This window comes from Diospyros lotus, chromosome 9 (assembly GCF_014633365.1).
Source record: "Diospyros lotus cultivar Yz01 chromosome 9, ASM1463336v1, whole genome shotgun sequence".
Taxonomy (NCBI): Eukaryota; Viridiplantae; Streptophyta; class Magnoliopsida; order Ericales; family Ebenaceae; genus Diospyros; species Diospyros lotus.
The window spans coordinates 1,357,058-1,368,649 of record NC_068346.1 but is presented as its reverse complement, the minus strand read 5'-3'; the positions used below and the strand labels follow the sequence as shown (position 1 = coordinate 1,368,649).

The 11,592-nt window shown below is 35.0% G+C and overlaps 2 protein-coding genes across 2 annotated transcripts; one reads left to right on the top strand and one right to left on the bottom strand.

Moving 5' to 3' along the window:
• Positions 1-609: 609 nt before the first annotated feature.
• Positions 610-1,289, top strand: LOC127810666 (60S ribosomal protein L26-1). The gene has a single exon (XM_052350249.1). It carries the CDS (start codon positions 674-676, stop codon positions 1,112-1,114), a length of 441 nt encoding a protein of 146 aa, XP_052206209.1. The 5' UTR covers positions 610-673; the 3' UTR covers positions 1,115-1,289.
• Positions 1,290-5,160: 3,871 nt separating this feature from the next.
• LOC127810632 (mitochondrial outer membrane protein porin 2-like) lies at positions 5,161-11,350 on the bottom strand. Its single transcript, XM_052350203.1, has 6 exons — positions 11,164-11,350; positions 10,988-11,055; positions 6,413-6,523; positions 6,237-6,323; positions 5,938-6,146; positions 5,161-5,847 (listed from the first exon to the last, which is right to left on the bottom strand). Exons 1-6 carry the CDS (start codon positions 11,228-11,230, stop codon positions 5,541-5,543), a joined length of 849 nt encoding a protein of 282 aa, XP_052206163.1. The 5' UTR covers positions 11,231-11,350; the 3' UTR covers positions 5,161-5,540.
• Between the last annotated feature and the right edge of the window lie 242 nt (positions 11,351-11,592).

Genomic DNA, 11,592 nt, shown 5'->3' with positions numbered 1-11,592 from the left:
TATATATTTCTATCCAAATATCTCATTTCAATATTTGAAATTAACCTTAATATTGAAATTTAAACATTTGTATCTATTTCAAATTTTCAAATATTATTTGACATTTAGATATTTTTAAATTACAAATAATAAATTTTACATTCCTAAAATTTAAATATGCTAATTAAAATTCAAATTTAAAGTTTAAATACATTAAATTTTATATTTTAATTTTATAGTAAGTTACGATAATTTATCTAAAAAAACCTTACTATGATAAAAATTGTTGAAACTTATATAAATATTGTCCTATTATTTTTTAAATTCAATTCCTTAAAAAAATGAACATGAAACTTGTTCAATTTTAAAACTAAAAGTATTTTAAAATCATAATAAAATAACAACAGGAATACAATAATTTATTAAATAATATAATTTTTGAATAATTTTCTTAAATATTTTAAAACAGACTGGGCCGACAACTTTGACAGAATGGGCCTTAATGGTCACCTGCTTATTTATTGGGCCTGAAGGAATTTTTTGAGCTTGCTAGGGCAGGGCCCGCGGCGTCGCTCCCTCAAAAGAAAAAGAAAATAAAAAAAAGGACTATAAATTCGCAGGAAACCCTAAAAGTTTCACAATTCGTTGCCGTTTTCGAGTTGCACAGCGGCGAAGAGAGAAGGGGAGTGAGACAATGAAGTACAATCCGAGGGTTTCGAGTTCCCGCCGGAAGAGCAGGAAGGCGCACTTCACGGCGCCGTCGAGCGTTCGGCGAGTGCTGATGAGCGCCCCTCTGTCGACGGACCTCCGATCGAAGTACAACGTTCGGTCGATGCCAGTGAGGAAGGACGACGAGGTCCAGGTCGTGCGCGGCACCTACAAGGGCCGCGAGGGCAAGGTCGTGCAGGTCTACCGAAAAAAATGGGTGATCCACGTCGAGCGCATCACCAGGGAGAAGGTTAACGGCTCCACTGTCAACGTCGGCATCAACCCCTCCAAGGTTGTCATCACCAAGCTCCGCCTCGACAAGGACCGCAAGTCGCTCCTGGATCGCAAGGCCAAGGGCCGCGCCGCCGCCGATAAGGACAAAGGCACCAAGTTCACCGCGGAGGATATCATGCAGAGCGTGGACTGAGGCTGTCGCCTTCTGGTACTTGAGTTTATTTGTTCGCTATAGATGATTTTACTGGTGCTTTGTTATGTTTTTTTGAGAACTTCGATTTGGTAATCAGGTGTTTGTCAGAAGTATTCTCCCTTTAGTGATTTTGATATAACTGCTGATAGCTATGAATTGCTCCCTTTTTCCTTCAGTCGATTGTGAATGGTTGAGATTTTACACAACATATTTTGAGTTGAGTTCTGACTATAGATGTTTAGTCTAGATAGTTTAATTTAGCTGGAAGGTTAGCCATGTCCACCAAAAATAACGCCTTGAAAGTAGGGGTGTGCACCGTCCGGTTTGGTCGGTTTTTGACATTTTCAGTACGCCTGATCGCTTGTGCGGTTTTTCTGTCAAACCAGACCGCGCGGTCTGATTTGGTGCGTAGAAATCACACCGCATTTGTTTATCCATTTTGTGGTGCGGGTCGGTGTGATTTCCGCGGTTTGTTTAAAACATCCAAAATATTAATCTATCCATTTTTGTGGTGCAATTTTCATTGTTTAATGAATTGTTTGACCAACCATTTAGTCCATAAACCAAAATAAATAAAAAATTATATATAAACAATCTGTTTAATATTTATACAATCTGTTTACAGAAAACAGATTGTATAAATAAACAATCTGTAAACTTGATTGTTTATACAGACAATCTGTTTGATTGTTTCAGATTGTCCACGATCTGTTTATATATAAACAAAACAGACAATCTGTTTACTAGATTTGTTTTTTTTTTTTGAGAATAAATTATTTCATAATTTTTTTGTTATTACAAAATAATTGGGCGGTTCGGTTTAAAACCGAGCCAAGAAATCTTCGAACTGCAAACCTGCACGGTTTGAGAATTTCTCAAACCGTGCCGGACCACTTCCCTCAAAAAATCACACGGTGCGGTGCGGTTTGGTCGATTTCTGCAGTTAGTTGATTTTTTTGAACACCCCTACTTGAAAGACTTGCATTGGTAATTAATTATATACAAACGAAACTTTAATGTAAAAATTTCCTTGATGTGATCTTAATTACATAAAAGCTTAATATATATGAACTATTAACAAATGCAAATTTTAATTTTTTAATTAAAAGTTAATTATATTCCATCACTCTAATCATTTTGTTTTCGTTCCTTTTCATCCTTTGACTTAACTAAAAGTTTTTGGCTAAGCTAACGGTGATACGAAAGATGAAATTTTTATTACATGTTAGATTATTTTTTTTAGACTGAATACATAAGATTAATTTTGGCATATTTTCTCCTTTAATTATTTGTTTGTTTTTGTTTTAATTCTTTAGTTAACTCCAGTTAACGACGGAAAGCTGAAATCTTTGTAACGCATGAGATTAATTTTGATAAATAAAAATTTGCTTAATGAAATTATAAGATAAATTTGGTAGTTGTACAAAGTTTGATTCTTTGGAAATTTAACTTGGAATTGCATACAATATATTGAATGTAAATAGTGGTAAGAGGAAAAAGGAATTTGTCAAAATTAATTTTATGTGTGTAGAAGGTTGGTCTTATTTATCACTTTAATTAAGTCATTAGTTAATTGAAAACAAATAGTTAAAAGAGAATATGTTAAAATTTTTGTTAAAGGGCCAAAGGGTATGGTTTTTAGTAGTCTAAGGGCGCGGGTGGAATTTGAGTGGAAAAAAAATAAATCCTAGGGAATTGAATTCTAGAGAAAATGAATTCCTGGAAATTAGAAATTTAAGCTGTTTGATTGGTATAATTTTTTACTTAAAAAATGATGTTATTTTTTATTTTTTGGTGTTTGATTGGTAATATTTTTCATAGAATTAGATAATTTTCTTGACATTTCGTGTTTGATGGAAAATGACATATTTTTTATGAAATTCAATGGTAAAAATATATTAAAAAATATTAAATCTTGTATAAAAAAATTAAAATAATAACATATTTTAAATTAATTAAATTATTTTTTCAAAAAATGAAACTACAAAATTATTTTTTTTTTATTTTCTAAAGAAATAATTTATATATAATTTTTGACATATTCACTTTTTATATATATATATTTATATTTATTAAATAACCACCCTAAATTTAACATATTCACTTTTTATACATATATTTATATATTTATTTATTAAATAACCATCCTAAATTAAACTTATTTACTTTATATATATTTATATATTTATTATATATATATTTATTACATTACCTCCCCCCCCCACCCCCCCAAAAAAAAAAAAAACTACTGAGCCTGCCAGCCGCCCAACTCCATTTTCCAATTCCCTGAAAAATTCCATCTCCACCCAAAGAATTTGAATTCCTTGATTTGGAGAAAAATGGCATGACGTGAGCAAAAGTTGGAAAATGAATTTCTTGAAAAAAAATATTATCAAACAATGCAAAAGTTAAAAAATAGATAAAAAAATTATATTTTTTTTGAAAAATTTAGACTATCAAACAGACCCTAAAATTAATTTGATGTGGAATAAAAATTTCGTCTTATGCTTCAATGGCAACTCTCGATTAATTGAAGGATTAAGGGAACGAAAATAAATTATTGAAAAGTAGAATATGGCCAAATTTTAGTTAAAGGATTAAAGATCACATTTCTTGATTGACTGATTTGACCGCATACAAGCTATCAATGAAGTTTAAAAATTATATAATTTATTTAATTATATGTTTGTTAAAAATTAAAGAGATTACACGTTAATGGACAGCATTTTAGTAAAGTTTTCTCTCCAATTTTTCTCAAAACGTCCTTTATAGTTTATTTAGTTGATCAGGTATTTTATAATTTTGTTTTCTAATAATTATCATATTTTCAACCTTAAACATCACAAAACTCTTTCTGTCCTCCCTCCATCTCCTTCGTGTTGTCACCTCTCTCTATCTCCTCCATTGTGGCAATGGCCACTGCCTCAAGTTCCATCCCCCAATCGTTGCCTTTATCTCCCTATGTTGCCTTCATTGCTGCTTATTTTTTATCTCCATCTGCTTTGTCGCCTTTAGCCCCATTGTCATCGCTAACTCATTGCCATCGTTGTCTAATCTCCATCGTGGCCATCTTATCATTGCTTTCATCTCTTGCTCGTCTCTCTGTGTATATATATATATATATGTATACATAAAGCATAAAATATTTTTATAAATTAAATTTAAATTTGAACCTAAAATATTATATTAATATATTTTTTTAATAATTATATATAATTTAATATGATAAAATTTTTATTAATCAACATCAATTTATAATTTATTTTTATTAAAAATTAATATTTTTATAAATTTTATTTATAATATTCAAGTTCATTTTAATTTTTTTTATTATGTTCTGATAATTTATCCAGATTAGTCAATTTTAAAATTTTAGACAGTTTTTAAATAAAAGGCTTAAAAGCCATCTTAATAAACGACAAGCCAAACACCCGCTTAGTTCAGCCTCCCCTGTTTATTAAATCTTACATAAACGTTTTACTCAAAATTTACGCATGGATCGACGGTTCCTTCTACGCGGAGTTGCTGAATAAAACTTGCTCGTCAATGTTTTCCATTTGCATTTGGATAAAACGTGCTATGAATTCCCACAACACAACAATCTCTAAGATTTGTGCTTCGAGGGGATGGGCCATGCCATTTATTCACCTAAGCACCGGTGAGGCCAATACTGGTAATTGAATTGAGAGAATTCGATTAAAACATGGGAAGTTAAAAGACAGAACAGAACGCTGGCTGTGGGTTGAAGAGTTGCTATAACTGAAGAACTTAGGTTGAGATAGATGATCATGTGTCAGGTTGTTGCATCCTTACTGGCTTGTGTCGACGCACATAGCAAGGAAACCGTCCATCTCCTAAAAGCTTCTCATTAAATGCAATGAATCTGATTTCATATCATATCTTGCCCAGCTATGTTGCCCACGTATGTTGCCCGATGCAGGCTAGAAGGAGGGGGGGAGTGTGAGGTGGGGCCCGTGGCCGGGCCCATGCCCGCCCCCTCACAGTTGCCAATTCTCTTAGCATGCATACCACCAAAGCTATCAATGTAACATCAATTGAAAAGGTAATACCATGCTCAAATAGGATTATCTCAATACATGATGCCAGAAAGAAGAATACATGGATAGCTGGGTACTGGAAGACAACCAAAGCAGGCGAAGTTTTGAATCAAACCCAACAAAAGATTTCCCAAGAAGAATAATTGTGCAGATGCCAGAAAAAAAATGGTCAAAATTTATCGCAGATAGAGAGAAAAACAGACCACGGAAGGGCCCGAGCATATTGAAGTAATCCATCCAGAGTTGTTGAGAATCTATATGACAGCTCTGCGGAACCATTTATTGGGAGCTCCTTTCAAGAACTCGCCAATTAAAAAAAAAAATCAATTGGGTGAACTTCAACAATCATCATCTCCTCCATAAAATCATCATGGCTTGAGAGCAAAGGACAAGCCAAACCTTGGAGTCTTCTCCAATGTCTTGGTGTCGAACTCGGTGCTGATGGTTAGAACTGATTTTGGTACACGCTCATGCTGCAAGACTGCCCCGAGCCTACCATGGTTGTTGAGCTTAGCTTTCACCACTGTCAGGTTGTCAACTGCGTATAATCCTCCCACGGTGAATGTGTTCTCGTTTGTGGAGAATCTTCTAGTGATCTCCCCCACAGCAGCAGTCTTCTTTAATTGATCGAAATGATGGACATATGATGCCCTTATAGTGTCACCTTTATCACCCCTGCTAGGACAATATCAAGCAATCAACATTAAAACTTATGAAAAATGTCTGCCAACTAACATTAGAATTTACAGTGTGTGATGAACTTACAGAATCACTGAAGCACAAGAGTCTGGTTTTGTCACGCTTAACCCAGCAGTGTACTTGATAAATTTACCAGAAGTGGTCTCATAACCAGCCTCAGCACCAAAGGCAATGGTTGGGGTACCAATGGTTGCTGAAACATCAACTGTAGGGGATTGGTTGAGACCAACAGCTGTAGCAAATGTTGCATGGTAATTGAAGTACTGAACTTCAATCTGTATAAACAAGGATTTGCCACGTTTTAGCATTCGGAATCTAAAGTAATCAATAACTAACTTTTCGTTTATGATTTGCTTTAGATGTACCTTTCCAGAGCTGTAGTCAGGCCATTTGAGTGAAAGGATAGTCTTCACAGGTAGGGCAACCTCGGTGGTAGTTAGAGTCGTTGAGATCTACCAACACAGTGTTGTAAGAGAATATGCCTACTGAGAACAAGCTGTAATTTCAATTGTCTAGAAAACAAAGGTATTAGGAAACTCACATTTGACTCTGTATCTACTTTGACATCAATTAATGTGTTCTTGTATTTGTACTGTGATGCCACAACCCCATTATATAGTCCTCCTTTCTTCGTCGCAGTTGATGTGATGGCCTACAAATGAAAGAATAGGTAAACAATCAAAAGAGCAGTTGAATGAGTTAATGCTCCCTATCAGAATGCAAATTCAAACAATCCAAATCAAGAAATTTGAAAAGGCACCACATCCGCATTTGATTACCAACAATTAAGGTTCCAGAAAATTATGTACTCATTAAGAAAAAAGCACTGGCAAGACTTAAATCAACTAGAAGTGGGCATAAACAAAACACATATACTTTGATTTAACTTGTTCAAACGTATCACAAAAAACCCTTGCAGTACACAAACTGTACTAAATCAATTAAACCTGCTCATCAATTACACAAAAGTACTTAATCAATCAAATTAGATACTGAAGATAGAACCTGCAGGAATATGAAAATCTTGCTTCCTCAGGACATTCACTTTATCAACAGGACATCAGCCAAAGGTATATCACTAAAAATAAAAATTAAGATCTGGCAAGTATAACCTGCCACATGACACACTCCAAAAGGAACTCATGGAACTCATTTTCTTGTTTGACTATATAAATAGGAAGGAAATATTAATAACACAAGAAGAATGATAATATTTCTCCTTTTTGTGTGTTTCCATGAGAGAGGGAGAGAATTTTTTGGGTCTTTTTTCTTTTTGCGGTTTTGGGAGGGGGGGGGGGGGATGGAGGAAGTTTGTCCGATGACTCCAATGGAGGAAGCAAGAAATGGGCCTATTCTGAACCTTTATTTACTGAAAACCTTTCCCATTTGTGCATCTTCATATTTTATCTTCTCATTAAATTGACATAGAAATTTAGAAGAATATTTAACTATAATATTTTCTGGTTGAAAGTTGGAAGATATTTAACTAAAAAGAATAAACTTCAAGTACATGAAAAAGCCAATGAAACACATTATTTTACAATCACCACAAAAATTCTGTCCAGGCTCATATTGCCAGGAAAAAAAGGTTTGCTTGCTGCTACTGGTGGATTTAAGTCTCAGAATGTGGCCATGAGTCCATTTCTTTTCTCTTTATTGTGGAATACTTTGTACTTCAATTTTTCCTTCATTCAACAGTAAAGCATTCCCAGCTTACATTTAAGACCAAGACAACTTAGGGCCTGTTTGAAAATGTTGCCATTTTCAGAATTTCCATTCCATTTCAAATTTTGGAATGAAAACAGTGGAAGTGGTGTTTGTTTTTACATTCTGTTTTCAAAATTTTGTTTTTACATTCTGTTTTCAAAATTTTGGCAACTTCTTTTGGAGTGGAAAAAATGGAACAGGTTTTAAACCCATTCCATTTCCAATTTTTTTTATTCTTGCTCAAAAGTCACCACCATCCTCTCTCTTCCTCCCCGCCCAACTGAGAAGGCCTTCCTGTGATCGCCAGTTGGTGCTGACACCACAACATTTCCAACCACCCTGCATTGGAGCCACGCTAGCAACTTGACTCCTGTTTCTGGTGATGTTTTCAGCGGGACGAACTCAGCAGCTTCAGCATGGTTTGTCTTTCCACACCAAGTCCGGTGATGCTGCAGATCCAGCCGATAACCACACATGAAGTCACTGGTATTTCTGGTAACAAGAGGCTCTGGCAACTAGATTGCCCCCGAACTCACAACAAGGATGCTGCTTAATTATGAAAAGAGTTTTATTATGCTAAGCTCATCAAAACCAGGAACTAATGGGCTAAGAATAACAATAACTAATGATTTGGCCTTAAAGAACCAATTCACTCTATTCCTTCCTATAGACATATCTGGTCTAACTTTGGTTTTGGGGGGTGGGGGAGAAACAAAGATGACAACTTAAACCCCAATCCTCATGGCTTTATGGACCAGAATTACTAAGGACAAACCCAAGTTAGCCTACTTAAGGTATTTCTTCATAATTCAAATTTATTATTCACTTCTTTTGTCTCATCCAATAAGACAATATCATCCACAAATAACATGAACCAAAGCATTTTTCTTGGATGTGCTTCGTAATTTTATTCATCACAAGAGCAAAGAGTCCTTACAGAAATCTAAATATGATTGGGAAAATCTCAATATCTCTTTCAGAAGTCCTAATACACCTTTTTATTTGACAATACAAGTTCATAAAATTTATGTAAGCAATCTAAACTACTTTTTAATCCAACACTTTCACAATGACTTCTTTGGAACTCTGCCATACAATTTTCCAAATCCACAAACATTATATAAACTTTTTTTTTTTTTTTTTGGCTTATCTATGTGTCTTTTTCAATAGACAGCCAAGGAAATAGCTTGCATTGTTGACCTACAAACATAAACCCAAAATTAGTTTCCAGCGACCTTGGTTTTGTTTCATTAAGCTTTGCTCAATTACCCTCTCCCACAGTTCCATGTCATGACTCAAGAGACTTTCCTATTTCTCAGTATGTTAGTTCCCTCCTCTATAACTCCCCTCCTTTCCCTATATCCCCTCTGAAATAATAATATTTATAATCTCTAGGCATATATCACAACCCAATCCAACATCAATTGTCTATTGAGGAGGTCTTGAGTATATTTATTACTCTCATGAACTCAAGCATCACATTTAGCTAGCACTTTTGAGTATGGACCGGTGTTATTAATGGTGCGCCTAGGCCCAAGGCGCACCTTGGGTGCCTGGAATGCTTCCAAGCGGGCGCAAACCATCAGGGTGCGCCTAGGCTTTTTTAACTGTTTTTTAGGGTTTTTATTTTATTATTTATTACTTTATTTATTTTTTAACAGTTTAGGGTTTAAATTTATTACTCCAACTACAAATTTGACAATGAGTAAAAGGGCTACTACTTTAAATGCTCCAATTGAATTTAAACTAGATGAAGATGGTGAGGGAGATGATGTGGAAGAAGGTATTAGAGATGATACTTCTAATGATGAAAATATGGAAATATTTAATCTTGATAATGAGGATGATTTTTAGATTATTTAAAATGCATAATTAGTTAATCTTGATTAAGATTTAAAACCTATAAATTGTTTTAAGATTTAATTTAAGTTGACTTAAAGACTCTTAGATTGCATCTTTTGGTATTTTTTATTGTTCTTTTCATTAGTAAATGTTGAATTTTTTAATTTCCTTGATAGCATGCTTGTGAATATGTTATTAGGAGTTAGAACTTATTTTATAACTTATTCTTCAACTAGGATATATATATATATATATATATTTTTAGTTAGCATGTGCTTAGTTCCATTAGGCGGGCCTCAGGCTCCAACACCCTTTTGCGCCATAGTGTGCCTTAGGCCTTTAATAATACTGGTATGGACTCATGATGTTACAAGTGGAATCAAAGCCAATCTAAAACCAATACCAAGTGAGGGTCAACAAAGTGTTTTGAGACTAAGTTACTTACTTGGGTTAGATTGAAAATAGGATTTCTGGCCTAGCAAGGATGCTAAGAATTGGAGGAGAATTTGCCATGACACAATCCCACATTGGTAGTCCATTATGGGGGTTCTAGGTATATTTCTTGATCTCATAAACCCACGCCACCTTCAGCTAGCACTTTCGCGTGAAGACTGAGGACCTGTGGTGTTACATCCTAAGTTGAAGAGAAAGTTACTAAAAGACAATTTATTATATACAGACCAAGATTGTAAATGTTAGCTGTCTATGCTTCAATAAATTGTGTTTTCAATTATTGGTACATTTCATTATGTTAATGAAGCATGTGTTACCTGGTGAAGGGGACGCTATTATTAAACGATCCATCATATATAGCTCAAGATTATAAATATTACCTATCTATCCTTCAATAAATTGTGTTCCTAATTATTGTATTATTTCATTTATCACATTTACAACTAAATAGAAATATATGTAATTAGAATTTACAATTTTGCAGAACTCGTATTCACTAGCACGAGATCTACATAATAGATTTGAAGAACGTACCAGGAAACCATTTCATAGAATATACATGAGCTCATTAAATATACTAGCCTGTAACAATAACAAATGGCTGCGTACGCTCTATTCAACTTAAGTTCTTACTATTGCTCAAAAGTTGCTTAGCCATGTATAATATTTATACTAGCAAAAGAAATGCGGGGCGGCGCACACCACTCCATTGAAGTAAAACTGCTTGCAATTTGACCCAACTTTTAATAGCTGTACCTCCATTCAATCACAAAAAAACATACTTCCAGTCAAGAATTCAAGATCATGCATAAAAGACTCTTGTTCCCGACGTAGGAAAAAGACCAAGGCAGCAAGTTCAAGGACAAATACGAGCTGTACCTTCATCGAACAGAACACCGCAATAAATCACACAAACAACGATAAAACTGCAAGTCGCATAAAAAATTGAAGAAAATAGAAGCAGAAAAGAACACACCGAAAATACATTATTCAGGCACAATTGACTTAAAACGATGCCACAATCCTCGATAAACCTAAGCTATGACCAGACCGGAGATATTCAACAATCTAATAATGCCGGCTATACAGACAAACGAAGAAATCAAATCCATACCACTCCGGTGTCACTGTAAGTCGAGATAGACAACTTCTGGTCCGAAGTATAGTCCTTGCTCAGCAGATCTAGTTCAAATCAACACCAATACAACCGGTAAAAACAAAGCACGCCTAGCAATGGCGAAGTTGACCAAAGAGAGAAAATCTAAACAGTGGAGCTGCGAGCGAGATTACCTTTGGCTTTCTTGCCGATATCGGAGAAGAGTCCAGGACCTCCAGGTCCTTTAGGTCCTTTGCCCATACTTGCTAACACGTATAGAGAGAGAGACAGACAGACACATATAGAGAAGGAAACTGTTCGGTGTCTGTGAATCGCGTGTGCGACGAGGAGAAATAGGGGCTTTCAGTTCTTCCATGGTTACAAAATGGGGCTGAATCGTGGGGGGAAAGTGGAAGGTCCACGCCTGTGACCTTTGTTCGTCACAGACCTAATTCCAACCGTTGATAGGGACCCTGGTGGACATAGTAACACGTGGCTCGATATGGGAATCCTGCTATGCGCTCTTACAACCACCTCAGTCGACGGTGTAAATAGCATTTTCATTTTTGGTTGGTTAGTGTTTGTTAGCTTAGAATATGGATAAAAAAATGAAATATAAAAAT